At 47.2% G+C, this 21,511-nt stretch overlaps 1 protein-coding gene across 3 annotated transcripts in view; it reads left to right on the forward strand.

The window, feature by feature from the left end:
* Positions 1-21,511, forward strand: part of ERAP1 (endoplasmic reticulum aminopeptidase 1) — a 150,806-nt gene that overhangs the window by 83,283 nt on the left and 46,012 nt on the right. For all 3 annotated transcript variants that reach the window (XM_077462357.1, XM_077462359.1, XM_077462360.1), the window contains 3 exons: positions 960-1,512; positions 6,694-6,832; positions 8,897-9,031. In XM_077462357.1, coding sequence (XP_077318483.1) covers positions 1,022-1,512; positions 6,694-6,832; positions 8,897-9,031 — 765 coding nt within the window. In that variant the 5' untranslated portion in view covers positions 960-1,021. The remainder of the gene's footprint in view (positions 1-959; positions 1,513-6,693; positions 6,833-8,896; positions 9,032-21,511) is intronic.

A 21,511-nucleotide genomic window follows, 5' to 3' on the forward strand; every position in this document is an offset into this window, starting at 1 on the left:
CAACCAGACTTTTTGACAGCAAAGGTCCAACGAAACAAGTCCGTCGGACAATTTGATCGTGTGTGGGCTCCATCGGACCTTTGCTTGCCAAAAATCCGGCAGACTTTAGAAGTAGAACATGTTTTAAATTTTCCCACCGGAACTGTCGGACCGAGAAATACATTCGTGTGTATGGTAGTCCGACAGACAAAATCCAACGCTAGGGCAGCTATTGGCTACTGGCTATGAACTTCCTTATTCTAGTCCTGTCGTACGTCATCACATTCAAATCTGTCAGACGTTGGTGTGATTGTGTGTGGCCAAATCCATTCATTCGGAAAGTCTGTCGGAACTCTGCCGAAAGTCCGTCGGAAAGACCGTCGGACCTAGTCCCTCAAAGTCCGGTCGTGTGTACGCGGCATTAGAGAGATTTTTGGATGTGAAATAGCCGCCAACCCTGATTAGGAGTATCTTGGGCCTTCAAACCTGATTAGGAGTATCTTGGGCCTGTAAGAGTTTAGCTGCCTGTGAGAGAGGCTGAAAAGGGCAGGAAACTGGCAGCAGGCCATGAGGTGTGAGGTGAAGCAATACATGCTTGTGAGGAAAATCTGTATGCTGTTCGTTGCTGAGACACTGCTGGCTTTGGTGACCTTTTCTATGGACTCCTTGAAGCAGGAGGGGACTTAAAGCCCTGTCAAGGGCAAAGTTTTACTGGCAGCAAACAGAAAGGTTTATTTTGATTCAGGGTTTATGGACTGTTTTTTCGCATGCTGAAGAAAAGCCATTTTGTTTGCTTGTTTTAGAAAAATAAAAGACACTTTGCTTTTGCAAATTCGGTAGGCCAATGATCCTGAAGCCCAGAATATCACTATAAACATACAGTATATATGATTAATAAATAAGGATTATAGGTCATAGATTTTATTCCTGTCTGTGTAATTTCTGTTTTATTGTTTCTCCTTTTTTTTCTAAATTTCTAGGTTTACAGTGGATTGCTGTCTGAATCCAAGCTAGCCATTGTCACCAGACAGGCAGTATAACCATGAATAGTCTGCTTTACACTGGACTTTTCTATTTGACATGGACTGCTTACTCAGTGTCCTCTGTGGCAGTCGGTGCTGGGGACATGGACAGTTCTAATGATGTGTTTCCATGGAACAATCTTAGGTTGCCTAATTATGTCATTCCTCTGCACTATGACCTTCTTATACACCCAAATCTAACCACACTCACTTTCGATGGCCAGGCTATGATCACCGTCGTCGTCACACAGCCTACCAAATCAATCATCCTGCACAGCAAACACTTGACAATTACAAAGACTGGCATACGGAGCAAAGTTGGAAGTAGCCTGGTACAACAAGAAGTACTACTTCTGGAACATCCTGCAAGTGAGCAGATTGCACTACAACCCACCAATGCCTTGAATCCTGGGAAAAACTATACTTTGTACATTGAGTACAAAGGCTATCTTTCAGAAAGCTTCCATGGGTTTTATAAAGGTACCTACAAAACTCCAGACGGAGAAGTCAGGTAAATGTTCTTTTTGAACTCTGTGCATGAGCTTTTAGGTGTAAAAGCAATTCTTTACCTTGCAATCCTTTACATAATCTGCTGACAATAAGATTATAGACAATTCACTGGTGCTTGAACTCTGTCCAATATGTCAACTTGAAAAACAGTGTTTACAATGTTGTGCTGCCATCTTGCCCTTCACATAGAGAAGGAGAAGCCAGACAATGAGAGATGGGGATGTAGATGGGGATGCCTACTTCTCACAGACAGTCAAAAACTGCATATTGGTAGTAGATTTTCATAACAGATGGGAGCTATTTCCTTAGGCTGCACACTTTGGGAAATAAAGGAGATTGTTTAAAAAAACGTGGGGAAAGGACAGTTCGATTTTAAAGAGACCATGTCACCATACCATTCATTTCAACGACCATCTTCTAAAAAAAAATCGTGATTTTGATTTAATCCCCTTCACGATCTTAATCCCGCATTTCCACGATTCTATAATGCAGAGTCGTTCTCTGCTCAGAGCCGTCAAAAAAATAAAACCCGGCAAAGGTTATCACAACATTGCTTAGCGCTGAAATAAAAAAAAATGTTTTGTATCATTTAGTTCTTTTAGATCAAAAAGATAAACTTCGGTCTGTAAATTTGAAGAGGAGGGGGGTTATAGAATGGCAGGAAGGAGAGGAAACTCTGGCTGTGCTAGGAAATTGACTCTTCCTGAACAAGTCAAATTTGCTAAAAAGTTCAAAATATTTTATGGAAAGGAAAATGCTGCAAATATCTAATGCTTGATTTTTCTGTGGTTTCAGCTGAAAATGTGTTTGTCTGTGACAGGGTCTCTTTAACAAATAAATCTGGGCTAATTTACAAAACAGATGAGCACAGCAACTAGAGATAAAATAGAACAATTACCCATAGAAATTAATCTTTACTCATCATTCAGATTGTGGCAAAAAAATTGGCTTGGAGTTCCACTTTAAATTATATAAATTGGACCGAAAACCAACTACAGTTTATATCATTTAAAGTGCAACTCCAGCCCAATTTTTTTTTGTTTCGTTTATTTTGAGTCGTAAAAGGTTAGAACCTCTGTCAAGTTTTTGTTGCTCTGTGTCTCCATTGGGGATTTTTTTCTTACTTCCATTACTGGTAATGCACAGAGAGCAACTAAAATGACACTAAATTATATTTTTATATTTTTATTCTTCAAAAAAACAAAACCATCCCACTACTTAATGGCTCTGCAATCTATATTTTATCAAACTGCGTCTTACAGTGTTTTTCTGGCTCCTTGTAATATCCTTCATGAGCTCCCAAACCTCTCCATTTGCTTTCACTTCCATACGTTCGGAATGTGCATTGCACGTTAGTTGCAGTCACATGCACCTCTCTGTGCTCTCTACAAATCCCATAGTTCATAGCAGGGGTAGACAACCTTTTGAGCACAGTGTCCCGAAAAATGTTTTCAAAGAAATTGAGCATGCCGATTTTATAAAAAAAAATTGTTAACTCCACACTCTCAATCGCGAAAAGTAAATGCGGTAAACTACTTGAGTAATAGTGACTAATTAACATCCTGCACTTTCATGCCTTAGATCAGCCCCAATTCCTGTATCTCAAGTCCTCAGATTGGTCCCAATTCCTGCACCTTCACACCTCAGATCACTGTACCCCCTGCAAGTCTGTCCCCCCCCCACTGTACCCCACTGCTCATCTGTCCCCTCACTGTACTACCCTGCAGATCTGCCCCACCTCTGCACCCCCTGCTCATCTGTCCCGCCAATTTAACCCCCTGCACATCTGCCCCACCACTGTACCACCCTGCTCTTCTGTCCCACCACTGTAACCCACCTGCTCATCTGCCCCAACAATGTACCCCCTTTCTTATCTGCCCCACCACTCCCTGCACATCTGCTCATCCGCTGTACTCCAGTACTCTTCTATCTCACCGCTGAACCACCTTGTCACCTGTCCTAACACTGAACCCATCTACTATCTGCCTCACCATTATAACTTCCTTTCTCATCTGCCCCACCACTGTTCCTCCCCCGCTCTTCAGCCCCATCACTGTAACCCCCTGCTCATCTGTCCCACCACTTTTCCCTCTTTTCTCCTCTTCCCCACCACTGTAACCCCCTGATCATCTTCCCCACCTCTGTACCCCCCTGCTCTTCTGCGCCACCTCTGTACCCCCTGCTCTTCTGCCCCACCACTGTAACCTCCTGCTCACCTGTTCACCTGTCCCACTAATGCACCTCCCTTTCAAATCTGCTCCAACACAGAACCCCCCCCCCCCCCGCTAATCTTTTCCACCACTGTAACCCCCTTCTCATCTGGCACAACACTGAACCCCCTGCTCATCTGTCCCACCACTGTAACCCCCTGCTTATCTTGCCCTATCACTGTACTGTACTCTTCTGTCTCACCACTGAACCTCCTTCTCATCTCTCTCACCTTTGTACCTTCTGCCCAACCACTGTACGCCCCTGAACATCTGCCCCACTGCTGTACCCCCCTGAACATCTGCCCCACTGCTGTACCACCATTCTTCTGTCCCACCACTGAACCCCCTTCTCATCGCACCCACCATTGTAACTCCCTTAATCATCTGTCCCACCACTTTACCTCCTGCACATCTGTCTCGCCTCTGTAACCCCCCGCTCTTCTGCTCCACCTCTGTAACACCTTGCTCATCTGTCCCACCAATGTACCTCCTTTCTCCTCTGCGCTGTCACTTTACCCCCCTGCACAACTGCCCCACCACTGTACCCCCTGCTCTTCTCCCCCACCAGTGTAACCCACTTCTCATCTGGCTCATCACTGCCCCCCCCCCCCCCCCCCTGCTACTCTGTCCTACCACTGTAACCAACTGCTCATTTGTCCCCATGACTGTAACCCAGGGGTGCCCAACCAGTGGCCTGCGGAATTCTCTGATGTGGCCCTCGACCTCCTGCTCTAAGATGGCAGGTTGGTAAGCCCAGATCATGGGTTGCCGACCAGCCATCCCAGAGCAGCAGTTTTGTGAATGAAGCCACTGGTAGTGGAAGCAAGTGGCTGCGGAGCAGAGCCACATAAGCCAATGCTTCCTATATAGTGCCCGCTCCTGTCACAGGCGGAGTGATACCAAATGCACTCCGCCTGGGACAGCAACAGCCAGCGATACCAGAATGGAAGACGGTTATTAAAGATAAGTTTACTACTAAATTCTGCGGGTTACCTGCATTGAGCCATAGACTTCTGTTATTACCTGCGGGTTTGTTGCCCCTTCAGAAAGTGCGCCACACCTGCAGGATATAATAGAAGTTTATGGCAAAGTGCAGCTAACCCACAGAAGATCCACAGGTTCACTGTGCTGCACTCACTCTTTGGGCAAATAGCAGCGCATCAGTGTGAAAGCAGCCTTAGGCCCCTTTCACATGATTGGTCAGACCCAATTGGACTTATTATTCACCTCTATGGAGCAGCAGATGTAAACGGACTTGTGTCTGTTTACACCCGCCTACCTTAAAAAAAAAAAAAATAGAAAGGGATCTGCCCCTTCCGTCTGGACAAATTGGATTGGATCAGAGGGCCCATAGATTAGAGTGGGCTGTGCCTGTGGACACGGACCTGTCATCCTCACGCTCCGCTCATTGTGGCCTGCGACCAATTACCAATTCACTTAAGTGGCCCTCGCTCTTCAAAAGGTTGGGCACCCCTGCTGTAACCCCTTTGCTCCTCTGTCCCACCGCTGAACCCCCTTCTCATCTCTTCCACTACTGTACCCCCTACACATGTGCTTCACTTTCATACACTCCTGCTCTTTTGTCTCACTGCTAAACCCCCCCCCCCCGCTCATCTTTTCCCTGACCGCTGTACCCTCCTACTCATCTGCTTCACTGCTGTACCCTCTTCTCATCTATGATATGCATGATATGCAGAGTGGTGCAAGGAAGCAGAGATGAGACACATCTACCTGTACTGGCACACTAATCCCCGCTGATCCACCTATTACATGCAGCCCACATGCTTGTATGTGATGTCACGTACAAGCATTTCGAATGGCTATGCAATGATGAGCTCAGGTCAGGAGCATTTTCTGAAAGCTGTGGGCCTTTGTGCAAGATCAGGCCCGTTGCAGCAAAATTGGTTTTGATTTTCATTGTGCTGAATATTGGCTGTGGCTTAAAGGGATACAGAGTGCAGGGGTTCAGTAGTAAGTGACGCAAAGTTCAGAGGTTGGGATTAGGTGATGTAGAGGTTGGTAGTAGTAGATTATGCCGAGCTGAGAGGTCAGTAGTGATACATACACACAAACACATAAGTAAATAAATATATAAATATAAAAGTTTCCAGAAGCTTAACAGTAATTCCACAAACTGCCACCTGATTGTGGTTTTCTCAATCACAGGTAAATCCCTTCTTTCTGAGATTGGTAGTGGCAACCAAATGAGTCACCTTCCTCCAGATGGTGGGCGGGGCTAGCAGGACCCCCCCCAGCAGAACTGCACCCAATCTCTTCCCCATCACAAAAGCTGACGATCGCAGCTACAGCAAAGTTAGATAACCAATCAATGTTTCCCATCTTTCTCCCCCTCAGTGCAGGTGTGGCATGGGGAATTGTGAAATTGGAATGAATTAGTGTCTCGCTGACACTTCCCTGCACTGCCCTGCCGGCGGGGAGGGGGTCGAGTGCCAGCAAGAGAGGCTTGGCTTGCCGCTTGCGGCACCAGTGACGGGGGTTGCCTACCCCTGGTCCATAGTATTCTATGTTGGGAGTAAGTAAGAAAGTGTGGCTATGTTCCTACATACAGTCGGAGGGTGGAGAACAAATGTAGCCACCCTTTAACAGGAAGCTGCATTACCGTGAAACAAAAAAAGCATATTGGAGGAGGCCGAGAGCAAAAGAATGTACTTTTTATGTTCCAGTAAAATTCTCTTTTTTCCAACCACAGTTTAGTGTCACTTTCATACCTTGCAGAGGTTCTAACCCTTCATGCTGTGCCCAAATTGGAAAAAGATCTGTGTATTAGTTCTCCTTATTAGCATTGGCCCCGTATCCAATACAGTTTTGATTGTCAAATTAAGAATATACCTAGGCTGCAGTGAATTATACACAGGTTGGGTCTAATTTATCGCCACAGAAATGTAAACCAGTCCTCTAATGCTATTAGATGTAGCAACTATAATATATGTTCTGTATAACATTTCTTCCAGAGTCATGGCTTCAACCCAGTTTGAGCCCACAGCAGCACGGATGGCTTTCCCTTGTTTTGATGAGCCCGCCTTCAAAGCCACCTTCTCCATAACGATACGGCGAGAAGCAAGACACAGTGCTGTGTCCAATATGCCTATAGTAAGTACCTTTTATGTCAAATGGTGAAAGACAACTGAACGTCCTGTATGGGCCATGCAAAGATCTATACTGTATTTATTGGTTACCGTTCTTTGAATAGATGCCACCGTTGTCATCATTTGCTCCCATGTTTGTAGGTTGAAGAGCAGTTTCACCTTGGGGCTGGCCTGAGGAGAGGACATCAGTTTGTACAATGAACTTTAATGTTCACTGGAAACACACTAAAGCGGTTGTAAACCCTTCCATCTAACCAGTGAAGTTACTGACCTTAGGTGATACACAGAGATGAAACAAATCCTCCTACAAGTTGTACCTGTTTATCTGCAGCCCTTTCTTTACATCCATTCAAAGTTGTCAATTTTAAAGTTTGTCGGAGAGTTAAGAAAAAAAGGGGCAGAGAGCTGAAGGTACACTCTGCAGAGCTCAGTGAAGAGAGCTCTAAGAGCTGATTGGAGAGAAGGGAAACACCCCCCTTCACACAGAACCCAGGAACAGAGCTGAGGCTGTCAATCAGCTGAAGGTCTGTCCCTTATCACCATTTGTCTCTTGGTGTTAGAAAAACTTGTCGGAAGTGATTCCTACTGATAGCAGAGGTCCAAAACAGGAGACAAAAGTGAGACTAAGGCCTGGTTCACACCTATGCATTTTTTAGTGCGTTTTCAGTTACGCAGAACCACACTACAGTCCTTTCCTTGGTAAGCATTGCTTGTGAGACAGTAATCAGCATCCCAGGACATATACTGAAACCAAAAGCAGTGGGTAGAGGCTCAAGCATATTAACATGCTTCCTCTTCTAATACTTCAGAGCAGGGCACAGTGATACGCTGAGGGCTTATGCAGAGAAGTTCAGTGGAATTTTGTATGGACTCATGTTGCTGTGAAAAAGCTGGGTAAGTATTTGATATCCTCACTGGTTTTGGCTTGTGATGCTGGTAGGATTATTGATCGGTTCTCTTAAGAGTTGCTACTCATGAACCTCAGACAGATACTCTGGGTTTTCTAGACCGGTACTTCCAAGTGGCAGACTTCTTCCTAAATTACATCAAAGGCTGTGTCAGTTCCTGTGGTGTAATGCCTTCATTATCACCATACCTGGAAACTCTCTGGATTTAGCCTGGAGACTCCAGATAATCAGCTTGCCTACCACATCTTTGGGCCTCTGGGAGTTTCCTCTACCCCAGCCACTCTAGGCTGACAGGAGTAGTGACAAATGTTACTACTCCTGTCAGATAACGGAGCGGTAGGGAGAGCTTTTCAGTGAAACATGATTACTCTGCCCATGTTCCATTCGAAGGTCCACTAATTTTCAAAAGTTCCGAGGTATGATTATCAGAAGCAAGAAACAAAGGCCTTTAACAAGCTGATCATGCGATAATGATCCGATAATGTGTCTGGTATAGGTATTATTACTTGTTGAATTAAGGTCACAAGTTGTGGAATAGACCCGGAACAGTACTTTTTCTATATACTGAAATGGAAAGGTATATATAAGGAGTAGCAGATTCCATATACCACACTTGAAAGATCAGCTTTCTTCATAGTATTTTATTTATTACAGGTACTTATATAGCACTGTCAATTTACACAGTACTTTACATATATTGTACATTCACATCAGTCCCTGCCCTCATGGAGTTTACAATCTAAGATCCCTAATTCACATTGATACACACATACACACACATACTAGGGCTAATTTAGACAGGAGCCAATTAAACTACCAGCATGTCTTTGGAGTGTAGGAGGAAACCCACGCAGGCACAGGGAGAACATGCAAACTCCAGGCATGTAGTGCTGTGGTTTGGATTCAAACCAACAACCCTAGTGCTGCTAGCCAGGGGTGCTAACTGCTTAGCCACTGTGCTACAACCACATCTGTTGAAAGAGGGATCTGCACCTCAAAAACTTGGAAAAGGACTTTTTGAAGGGTATATAGGTCTCATATTATAAGCAGTAAAATCCACAGAGCTATCCACACCAATTGCTTGGGGCACCCAACAATTGTCTTTATGTATAATCCACATTCTCCTGGCTCACCAGATTCTGGAACATTTCTTTATTCAGGTGAAGACAGTGAAACTGGACGGCGGGATCCTAGAAGACCACTTTGATGTCAGTGTGAAGATGAGCACATATCTTGTAGCATTTATTGTTTCAGACTTCAAGTCCATAAGTCAGGTGACAAATCGTGGAGTGAAGGTAAGGAGTAAATTCCAGGCATATATAAAAAATGATTTAATGCAGTTGTGTATCCCTTTACAATAATTAAATGTATTTGATATGTCACTGGCATGAATATCTCTGAGCGGTTTTGATATCAGTTCCCTTATCCCTTGCACAGCATCACACACATGGGCAGAGGGAGGGGCATCACCAGGAGCCAATCAGGCTCTGCTGCATGCATAAGTGATAACAGGGATCATACTGACAGGAGGAGTAAGAGAAGTGAACAGAGGGATGACTTACTATGGTGTTTCTGATAACTCCTTGAGAGCATTCCACTTTAGGCCTAGAAGTGACACCACTATATCCCTATACTTCAACAAATAAAGTGGTGTCACCCTCCTGGTTCTGCACTTTGTTAAAGTTGTATTAAATTACAAATTTAGCTGGGCAGATTTACAAACCCTTTGGCAGATAAGACAGTCCACATATATTTATTTCAGCCATGTATGTAGATGTCTTCCTGCACGATAAATGCTCCAAAGTAGCTCAAGAACCTTTTCGGTTGTGGACATTGCACATTTTGGCGTCTACTAACCACGATTGTGGTGTCATTAACAATTAGCCTGCATTCTCATTTGAAAAAACATGTGCTTGCATTGCCATTTAGGCAGCATTAGCATCTGCACTTTTCTGAAAGCATGCAGCCAGCACAGAAAAAGCATGCTTTGCCATGAATTTCAAAAACGCAAGGCAATGCCCAAATGCGCAGCGTGCTCATGGTGCCATTTAGGCTGCATTTGCATCTGCGTGTTTTTGAATGCACGGCAATCAGACAGAAAATGCGGCCTAATTAGCATATGTGTGTTTTGCAGCATGACAAAATGCATTACAAATGTGCCAAAACACGCACTGAAAAAACATGTTTTAGAGCTACTTTGGGGCAATTGTTTCAGGTAGGGTAGCTTATTCAAGTGAATGGGTTGCCCTTTGTGTGGCGCACGTTTACGCTTGAAAAATGTGCAAAAAACGCAAGCGAGAACACACTGTTCTGCTAAGCTCAGATGTGGATGGAATGTCCTTTTGGAGTTTGTCTTTAGGCAGTAAGGATGATCAGGGAGGAGAGGTGAGGGTTCAAAAGAAATAAACACCGATCCCTCAAAGTCGAGTAGGAATGGTTCGCATCAGTAAAGTCACTTCATGTTCTGAAATGATGGGTTTTGGTGATTCCCTTCTGGGCTGTACCCTATACTCCTCTCCCTCTGCTACAGTGAGTAAGCTGAATTGTACTCCAAACCCTTTCAGATTTTCAGAGGGACACGTGAAGAATGCTCCCTTTCTCCTATTATTTTTCTTGCTCTGAAGCCCTTGGTCATAGCACTTAGAAATAGAGCACTATAGCACTAGAGAGAACCCCAATATAATAGGAGTTGTTAATGCTGGAGTGCACTATAAAGTAAACCTATTTTCTGACTGTTCTCTCATAGTCCTCACAGATCCTCTTATCACCCTTCCAAACCTGCAAAGCACCTTAGCACAGTTTACTACTATCTCAGGTCTTCAATTTAACCCTGTTAAATCCACGGCTTTAAGTATTATCTTGTCTAACGATATGGTATTGTATCTCCAGCCTTGTTTCTCATATCGCTGAGTGACTTCGTCCTTGAATTACTTAGGAGTTAAACTGAAACAATTCCCTTTTTGCTGCTAACTACTACATTTTATTGTGCTCCTTGACCTTCCTTATGCAGTCATGGAAATTCCCCTCTCTTTCATATATAGGCTGTATTAATACCATTAAAATGACATTCCTGCCAGAAGCCCTCTTTTTCCAGACTCTTTGTTAGGATCCCTTCTCTTTTGTTTACACCTCCTCCCAAACAGGATCCTCTCTTTTATTTGGGCCCACAAACACCCTGAAATCCACCATTCTACTCTTTTGAGTACTCTTTTTGCTCATAGATTGCAGGGTAGCTTGGGAGTACCTAGCCTGACTAAATACTATCAAGCATCCCAATTGTTACATGCTACTTCTGATTTCATGCTCTGGGTACTCTTGGAACTTCCAAATTGTGAACCTATTACCATTACAGCCTTATTATGGCTTCCACAAAAAACATGCCCAAATTTCACCAAATTTTGTTAGACATAAAAAAATTGCCACCATTTTGTTTTTAAGGCTGCATTCACACGTGGGCATTTTAAAGTCGCGTGTTTTTTACCACAATTTTGCCGTGTTTTTTGTACAGGTCAGCAATGTAATGCCACTTACACACGACCGGACTTTCCGTCAGACTAGGTCCGACGGAATCAGTCCATCGGACTTTCCAATCATGTGTGGGCTAATCCGATCGTTTTTCCTTAAAAAAATCAGACGGACCTAGAAATAGAACATGTTTCAAATCTGTCTGACGGACTCAATTCCTATCCGGAAAACTGTTTGTCTGTATGCTGGTCTGACGGACCAAATACGATGCAAGGGAAGCTATTGGCTACTGGCTACTGAACTTCCTTTTTTAGTCCCATCTTGCATCATCACATTCAAACCGTGTGTGGGCAAGTCCATTAGTTCGGATGTCCGTCGGAGCTCTGCAGAAAGTCCATTGGGAAGACCATCGGACCTTCTGCCGGAAAGTCCAGTCATGTGTACGCGGCATTAGAAGCAGAAAAACTACTGTAATCTGCTCCAAAGAAGCTCATGTACTTTTTTGAACTTGAGGTGTTTTTCAGGCATTTTTCTTAAGGTGACAAAATGCTCAGATGTGAACAGGTGCCATTGAAATGAATGGGATTTTGCTTACTGGGCATTTTTCAGGAGTTTTTGTGGGGCATTTTACGAGCGTTTTATGAGCTAAAAACGCTCAGGTGAAAATGCAGCCTAAAGGGTTTCCGCTTTTTGAAAATGTATATTGTTTAGGTGTTTAAAGTCATTTCTAGCAAAAAATTCTGATTTTAAAATGTTTGCAAGAAATTATTAAACTGCCTTGGTAGATACAGTATCTCACAGAAGTGAGTACACCCCTCCCATTTTTGTAAATATTTTGTTATATCTTTTCCTGTGACAACACTGAAGAAATTACATTTTGCTACAATTTAAAGAGGAAGTAAACCCTGATGAGTTTACTTCCTCTTTCATTCCCTGCAAAGGTAAAGCATAATGGACTACTATGCATCGCATAGTAGTCCATTATGTGTCACTTACCTGACACAGGAGCCAGCGAAGTCGCCGCTGTCCCCTGTAGTCCACCGCATCCATCTTGTTGGTGGGGTCTCGCAGCTCCACCGCTGTCATTCGGCGAAGCCGCGATGACGTCACTCCCGCGCATGCGCACGGGAGCCGACACACGCGGCAGCTCTGTCGCTGAGAATGCTGCGCACCGCTGTCTACGGCGCATGCGCCGTAGACAGCGGTGCCCGTTTTCGGGCAAATATCTCCTAAACCATATAGGTTTAGGAGATATTGCTTGGACCTACAGGTAAGCCTTAATCTAGGCTTACCTGTAGATCAAAGTGGTTTGAGCTTCACAGGTTGCCCCTGGAGTCCTCTTCCACTCCTCCATGATGACATCACAGAGTTGGTGGATGTTAGAGACCTTGTACTCCTCCACCTTCCGTTTGAGAATGCCCCACAAATATTCAGTAGGGTTTAGGTCTGGAGACATGCGTGGCCAGTCCATCACCTTTACCCTCAGCTTCTTTAGCAAGGCAGTGGTCATCTTGGAGGTGTGTTTGGGGTCATTATGTTGGAATACTGCCCTGCACCCCAGTCTCCGAAGGGAGGAGATCATGCTCAGCTTCAGTTTGTCACAGCTCATGTTGACATTCATGGTTCCCTCAATGAACTGTAGCTCTCCAGTGCCGGCAGCACTCATGCAGCCCCAGACCATGACACTCCCACCACCATTCTTGACTGTAGGCAAGACACACTTTGTACTCCTCACCTTTTTGCCACCACACATGCTTGACACCATCTGAACCAAATAAGTTTATCTTTTTCTCATAAGACCACAGGACATGGTTCCAGTAATCCCTGTCCTTAGTCTGCTTGTCTTCAGCAAACTGTTTGCAAGCTTTCTTGTGCATCATCTTTAAAAGAGGCTTCCTTCTGGGGCGACAGCCATGCAGACCAATTTGATGCAGTGTGTGGTGTATGGTCTGAGCACTGATAGGTTGACCCCCCACCACTTCAACATCTGCAGCAATGCTGGTAGCACTCATGAGTCTATTTCCCCAAAACAACCTCTGAATATGACGCTGAGCATGTGCACTCAGCTTTTTTTGGTCAACCATGGAGAGGCCTGTTCTGAGTGGAACCTATCCTGTTAATCCACTGTTTGGTCTTGGCCACTGGGCTGCAGCTCAGTTTCAGGGTTTTGGCAAACTTCTTATAGCCTAGGCCATCTTTATGTAGAGCAACAATTATTTTTTCAGATCCTCAGAGAGTTCTGAGCCTAAGCCATGAGGTGCCATGTTGAACTTCCAGTGACCAGTATGAGAGAGTGAGAGTGATAACACCAAATTTAACACACCTGCTCCCCATTCACACCTGAGACCTTGTAAACACTAACAAGTCACATTTAGTGATGGCCGAACGGTTCGCCCGGCGGTCGTTTCGCGGCGAATTTCCGACTTTCGCCGTCCGCGGGTTCGAACGCCTTTTTCCGTCGTTCGCCCCGGCGGACTTACGTGTTTAATGTATACAAGAACTTTAACCTTTCGTGACACGTTTATCATGTGTTACAGGACAACCAATTGAGACATGACAGCTCATGGACACTTGGACATTCCCCCTAACCTATAAATACACCCGATCCGGTGGCCATTTTACATTCTTTCTTCTGTCACTGTAGGGAAAGGATCCTGTGTGGAGTAGGGACAGAGAAAACGCTAGCTATTTGGTACACAAAAGTTCTTTTCAGGACTGGTATAGGTGTTAGGTCAGCAGCCTGAGTTTCTTTTGTCAGTTTAGATAAAGGGACAGAGCGCTGTATGCTGCTATTTTAGGGACAGCTCAGCCAGATTAGTCTTTCTTCATCATCATCATCATCATCATCATTAGCTGTTACTATCAGGTCCACAAAAGAGCTGTTCCAGCTAATCGTTCCAGCCTACTCTTTTTTGCCAATTTGTATAGGGACAGGCAGGAAGCAGTGTGTCAGGCAGTGAGGATAATTTTAAAGACTTGCTGTTACTATTAGTTCCACAAAGGTTCTTTTCAGGACTGGTATCAGTGGTACGGTAATAGGCTTGTACACGTATAATATTCTTTCTTCCAAATATAGAAAGAATATTATACTTGACTGCTGCCCTTCTGCTGCAGTCTGCTAATCATTCACAACTCACTTGTTCCACAAAGCTCTTTATCAGGACTGGTAACTTGGTCTGTCTAGGGTGCTACGGTACATAGGCTTGGGTGCGGTACAGTCTGCTGTTCTGTAAGGACCGCTATCGGTCCACAATACATAGGGTTGCCGTGCACTACTGCTGACCGCTGCCCTATACTGCAGCAGTCCTTCATTGGTATAGGGACTGACGTACAGTCTGCTAATCACTAACACACAACCTGCTTGGTCCACAAAAGTTCTTATAAGGACTGGTAACTTGGTATAGGGTGCTACGGTACATAGGCTTGAGTGCGGTACAGTCTGCTGTTCTGTAAGGACCGCTATCGGTCCACAATACATAGGGTTGCCGTGCACTACTGCTGACCGCTGCCCTATACTGCAGCAGTCCTTCATTGGTATAGGGACTGACGTACAGTCTGCTAATCACTAACACACAACCTGCTTGGTCCACAAAAGTTCTTATAAGGACTGGTAACTTGGTATAGGGTGCTACGGTACATAGGCTTGAGTGCGGTACAGTCTGCTGTTCTGTAAGGACCGCTATCGGTCCACAATACATAGGGTTGCCGTGCACTACTGCTGACCGCTGCCCTATACTGCAGCAGTCCTTCATTGGTATAGGGACTGACGTACAGTCTGCTAATCACTAACACACAACCTGCTTGTTCCACAAAAGTTCTTATAAGGACTGGTAACTTGGTATAGGGTGCTACGGTACATAGGCTTGAGTGCGGTACAGTCTGCTGTTCTGTAAGGACCGCTATCGGTCCACAATAGATAGGGTTGACGTGCACCACTGCTGACCGCTGCCCTATACTGCAGCAGTCCTTCAGCGGTATAGGGACTGACGTACAGTCTGCTAAACACTAATACACAACCTGCTTGGTCCACAAAAGTTCTTATAAGGACTGGTAACTTGGTATAGGGTGCTACGGTACATAGGCTTGAGTGCGGTACAGTCTGCTGTTCTGTAAGGACCGCTATCGGTCCACAATAGATAGGGTTGACGTGCACCACTGCTGACCGCTGCCCTATACTGCAGCAGTCCTTCAGCGGTATAGGGACTGACGTACAGTCTGCTAAACACTAATACACAACCTGCTTGGTCCACAAAAGTTCTTATAAGGACTGGTAACTTGGTATAGGGTGCTACGGTACATAGGCTTGAGTGCGGTACAGTCTGCTGTTCTGTAAGGACCGCTATCGGTCCACAATAGATAGGGTTGACGTGCACCACTGCTGACCGCTGCCCTATACTGCAGCAGTCCTTCAGCGGTATAGGGACTGACGCACAGTCTGCTAAACACTAACACACAACCTGCTTGGTCCACAAAAGTTTTTATAAGGACTGGTAACTTGGTATAGGGTGCTACGGTACATAGGCCTGAGTGCGTTACAGTCTGCTGTTCTGTAAGGACCGCTATCGGTCCACAATACATAGGGTTGCCGTGCACTACTGCTGACCGCTGCCCTATACTGCAGCAGTCCTTCATTGGTATAGGGACTGACGTACAGTCTGCTAATCACTAACACACAACCTGCTTGGTCCACAAAAGTTCTTATAAGGACTGGTAACTTGGTATAGGGTGCTACGGTACATAGGCCTGAGTGCGTTACAGTCTGCTGTTCTGTAAGGACCGCTATCGGTCCACAATACATAGGGTTGACGTGCACCACTGCTGACCGCTGCCCTATACTGCAGCAGTCCTTCAGCGGTATAGGGACTGACGTACAGTCTGCTAAACACTAATACACAACCTGCTTGGTCCACAAAAGTTCTTATAAGGACTGGTAACTTGGTATAGGGTGCTACGGTACATAGGCTTGAGTGCGGTACAGTCTGCTGTTCTGTAAGGACCGCTATCGGTCCACAATACATAGGGTTGCCGTGCACTACTGCTGACCGCTGCCCTATACTGCAGCAGTCCTTCATTGGTATAGGGACTGACGTACAGTCTGCTAATCACTAACACACAACCTGCTTGTTCCACAAAAGTTCTTATAAGGACTGGTAACTTGGTATAGGGTGCTACGGTACATAGGCTTGAGTGCGGTACAGTCTGCTGTTCTGTAAGGACCGCTATCGGTCCACAATAGATAGGGTTGACGTGCACCACTGCTGACCGCTGCCCTATACTGCAGCAGTCCTTCAGCGGTATAGGGACTGACGTACAGTCTGCTAAACACTAATACACAACCTGCTTGGTCCACAAAAGTTCTTATAAGGACTGGTAACTTGGTATAGGGTGCTACGGTACATAGGCTTGAGTGCGGTACAGTCTGCTGTTCTGTAAGGACCGCTATCGGTCCACAATAGATAGGGTTGACGTGCACCACTGCTGACCGCTGCCCTATACTGCAGCAGTCCTTCAGCGGTATAGGGACTGACGTACAGTCTGCTAAACACTAATACACAACCTGCTTGGTCCACAAAAGTTCTTATAAGGACTGGTAACTTGGTATAGGGTGCTACGGTACATAGGCTTGAGTGCGGTACAGTCTGCTGTTCTGTAAGGACCGCTATAGGTCCACAATAGATAGGGTTGACGTGCACCACTGCTGACCGCTCACCTATACTGCAGCAGTCCTTCAGCGGTATAGGGACTAAGAGTTTTGTCACAGGGTCATTTAAAAAATGACATGCAGAGGAAGAGGCAGGCCCTTCCGCAGGGGTGGTAGGGGTAGGGCAGGAGCAACAGGCTTGAGCCAAAGTGGGAAGTTGCAGAAGGTGCGTTCAATTACTTTAAAGGATGCACCAGACTTGGTTGAGTGGCTCGCTCAGCCTTACTCTTCTGCACCCTCCTCATCCTCTCGATCTGCACCCTCTTCTTCACTCTCTGCTATGTGCACCCCCAAAGACACTACCACCAACAACACGACCACCACCACCACCACCACATACCTTCCGCTTGAGTCACTGGAATTATTTTCCGATCCATATCAAGAGGACATTTCTGATGCGCAGCCACTCTTGGTATTGGATCAGGAAGAGGAGGTAGCAACAAGCGCTACTCAGCAGTCTGACGCCAGTACCCAGATCAGCCCAAGGAGGAGGTTGGTCCCCGGTGTTGCTGCCTACTCTACTTATAGCGGTGGGGAAGGTGACGTTGATGATGACGTGTCTAGTGATGTCACGTGGGTGCCCACAAGAGAGGAAGAGGAGGGGAGTTCAGAGGGAGATATGGACCAGCAGATAGGGAGGAGAAGCAGCAATGACTTACATTGCACAGCAGGGACAAAGCAGACTGCAAATGTATCAGGAGCGAGTCATCGACCATGTACGGTCACATCTGGCGCTCCCAGGACACCGGCACATGGCTCCGCAGTGTGGGCTTTTTTTAACGTGTCCGCTGCTGACAATAGCGTTGCCATCTGCAATCTTTGCAGTCAACGCGTTAGTCGCGGTAAGCCCAATACTCACCTAGGGACGACCGCCTTAAGAAGGCACATGAGCAGCCATCACCGAGCCCAGTGGGAGCAACGGAACACACAAAGCCACACTGCAGGCTCTCACCGTCCAGCCTCGTCTTCTACTTCTCCTTCTCCTCTCTCCTCACAATTGTCCTCCACTCCACCTTCCATCACGCCAAGCTCACATTTTTCTGCAAAAAGGCAGGCTTCCGTGGGCCTAATGTTTGAGCGTAAAAAAATGATGACGCCGGATAACCCTCTTGCCCAACGGTTGGCGGCTGGCTTGTCAGAACTCATAGCCCGCCAACTACTGCCATATAAACTGGTGGACTCGGAGGCCTTTCGCAAATTTGTGGCCATTGGAACACCACAATGGAAGGTCCCAGGAAGGAAGTATTTCTCAGAGAAGGGCATCCCAGAGCTATATGGCCATGTTCAGCGGCAAGTGAATGTATCTCTGGCACACAGTGTCGGTGCCAAGATACATCTGACCACAGACACGTGGTCTAGCAAACACGGGCAGGGAAGGTATATCAGTTTTACTGCCCACTGGGTGAACCTTCTGACGGCCGTCAAGCATGTAACCCGTGGCACCCGTGTAGATTTGGTTTTACCGCCACGGATTGCATGCAGGCCTGACTCTTCTTCTCCTCCTCCTACTCCATCCTCCTCCCTCTCCTCCTCAGCTGCCTCCTCCTTTTCCGCTGCTAGCGTCTCTTCCACTGCACCGCCCAAGCTCCCCAGAACCTATTCCACATGCCAGGTGAGACGTTGCCATGCCGTGCTGCGTCTGTTGTGCCTGGAAGCAAAGAGCCACACTGGCCCGGCACTCCTTTCAGCTTTGCGTTCACAGGCAGATGAGTGGCTAACACCGCTCAATTTGACAGTTGGTAAAGTGGTGTGTGACAACGGTGCCAATCTGCTTAGCGCATTGAAACAGGGCAAAATCACGCACGTGCCGTGCATGGCACACGTCTTAAACTTGGTCGTGCAGCGATTCCTTGTCAAATACCCTGGGGTCCAGGACATCTTGCGGCAGGCAAGGAAAATCTCGGCCCATTTCAGAAGATCTTACACGGCCATGGCTCGCCTTGCTGACATTCAGCGGCGACACCATCTGCCGGTCAGACGTCTTATTTGCGATTGCCCGACGCGATGGAACTCAACCTTCTATATGCTTGATAGGCTGCTCCAGCAGAAACGTGCAGTTAACGTCTACCTGTATGAACTCTGCGAAAGAAACGGTTCTGGGGAGCTGGGTTTTTTTTCACCGCGCCAGTGGCTGCTCATGCGCGACACATGCAGACTTCTGCGGCCATTTGAGGAGATCACCAAACTGGTCAGTCGCAGCCATGGCGCCATCAGTGACATGGTACCTTATGCCTTCTTTCTGGAGCGTGCATTGCGTCGTGTCATTGATCAGGCTGTGGAGGAGCAGGAGCGGGAAGATGAGGAAGTCGCAATGCTGGATGAATTCCCAGGGGGGGCTACTCTATCTGAGACAAGTCAACAACAGGAGTCTGATGAGGAGTCAGAGGAGGATGGTGCCGGGGCGGATGAGCAGGAGCAAGAAGAGCATGCTTTAAACCTTTCTGGGATCCCTGTTGTGCGAGGATGGGGAGAGGAGAATGAAGAGGACGACATTATCCTGGATGATGAGCAGGAGCCAGGCCACCACACCGCTTCCACTTTAGTGCAAATGGGGGCCTTCATGCTCCAGTGTTTTAATAGGGACCCCCGTATAAAAAGCATGAGGGTCAAGGACCAGTACTGGGTGGCAACGTACTTAGACCCCCGGTACAAACACAAAATGGCGGAAATGTTACCGCCGTCGCAGAGGGCTGTCAGAATGCAGCACTTCCAGGCCTTGCTTCGAGAAATGCTGCATTCTGCTTTTGCGTGCGCTGGCAGAGGAGCAATTCCCACTCCCAGAGAAGGATTTGCGGGTACCAATCCAACAGCGCCTGCAAGAAGAGGCCGGTTTGAAGATGTGTTGGTGACTTCGGATATGAGGTCATTCTTTCAGCCGACCCATCGACAGGTGTCATCCGGATCCAGCATCAGGGAACGCCTAGACCGTCAGGTGTCCGACTACATTGGGTTAACGGCCGATGTGGACGCTCTGAGGAGTGATGAACCCCTAGACTACTGGGTGGGCAGGCTTGACCTCTGGCCAGAGCTTGCCCAATTTGCAATCGAACTGTTGGCTTGCCCCTCATCCAGTGTCCTGTCCGAAAGGACGTTCAGCGCAGCAGGGGGGATTGTGACCGATAAGCGTACTCGCCTAGCTCACCACAGTGTTAACTACCTCACATTTCTAAAAATGAATGAGGCATGGATCTCGGAGGAATTCAACACATGTGATCAGTAGACCATGTATATGTCTATAAACAATTTTTGGAATCAAGCACACAGACCTTCTTAATTCATTTGGCTCACTTCCCTGACCCAAAAAAGCACACCGTACTATATGCCCCTACCCTCCTCTTTGAAGAGGTTGAGCGGTGTCATATTTCTACTGGGGCTGCTTATTATGAGGGGTTCCCACCATCCCTGTGCTGTGCTGACTTCCTCCTGGGTGTTCTTATTATGAGGGGCTCCCACCATCCCTGTGCTGTGCTGACTTCCTCCTGGGGGTTCTTATTATGAGGGGATCACACCATCCCTGTGCTGTGCTGACTTCCTCCTGGGGCTGCTTACGGTGCTGCTGTCAGCGCTGTATGTCACGGAGCTGCTGTCAGCGCTGTATGTCACGGAGCTGCTGTCAGCGCTGTATGTCACGGAGCTGCTGTCAGCGCTGTATGTCACGGAGCTGCTGTCAGCGCTGTATGTCACGGAGCTGCTGTCAGCGCTGTATGTCACGGAGCTGCTGTCAGCGCTGTATGTCACGGAGCTGCTGTCAGCGCTGTATGTCACGGAGCTGCTGTCAGCGCTGTATGTCACGGAGCTGCTGTCAGCGCTGTATGTCACGGAGCTGCTGTCAGCGCTGTATGTCACGGAGCTGCTGTCAGCGCTGTATGTCACGGAGCTGCTGTCAGCGCTGTATGTCACGGAGCTGCTGTCAGCGCTGTATGTCACGGTGCTGCTGTCAGCGCTGTATGTCACGGAGCTGCTGTCAGCGCTGTATGTCACGGAGCTGCTGTCAGCGCTGTATGTCACGGTGCTGCTGTCAGCGCTGTATGTCACGGAGCTGCTGTCAGCGCTGTATGTCACGGAGCTGCTGTCAGCGCTGTATGTCACGGAGCTGCTGTCAGCGCTGTATGTCACGGAGCTGCTGTCAGCGCTGTATGTCACGGAGCTGCTGTCAGCGCTGTATGTCACGGAGCTGCTGTCAGCGCTGTATGTCACGGAGCTGCTGTCAGCGCTGTATGTCACGGTGCTGCTGTCAGCGCTGTATGTCACGGAGCTGCTGTCAGCGCTGTATGTCACGGAGCTGCTGTCAGTGCTGTATGTCACGGAGCTGCTGTCAGCGCTGTATGTCACGGAGCTGCTGTCAGCGCTGTATGTCACGGTGCTGCTGTCAGCGCTGTATGTCACGGAGCTGCTGTCAGCGCTGTATGTCACGGAGCTGCTGTCAGTGCTGTATGTCACGGAGCTGCTGTCAGCGCTGTATGTCACGGAGCTGCTGTCAGCGCTGTATGTCACGGAGCTGCTGTCAGCGCTGTATGTCACGGTGCTGCTGTCAGCGCTGTATGTCACGGAGCTGCTGTCAGCGCTGTATGTCACGGAGCTGCTGTCAGCGCTGTATGTCACGGAGATG

Source organism: Lithobates pipiens, unplaced genomic scaffold, assembly GCF_037356315.1.
Source record: "Lithobates pipiens isolate NorthernLeopardFrog02 unplaced genomic scaffold, aLitPip1_a1.2 Scaffold_3, whole genome shotgun sequence".
NCBI classification, from domain to species: Eukaryota; Metazoa; Chordata; class Amphibia; order Anura; family Ranidae; genus Lithobates; species Lithobates pipiens.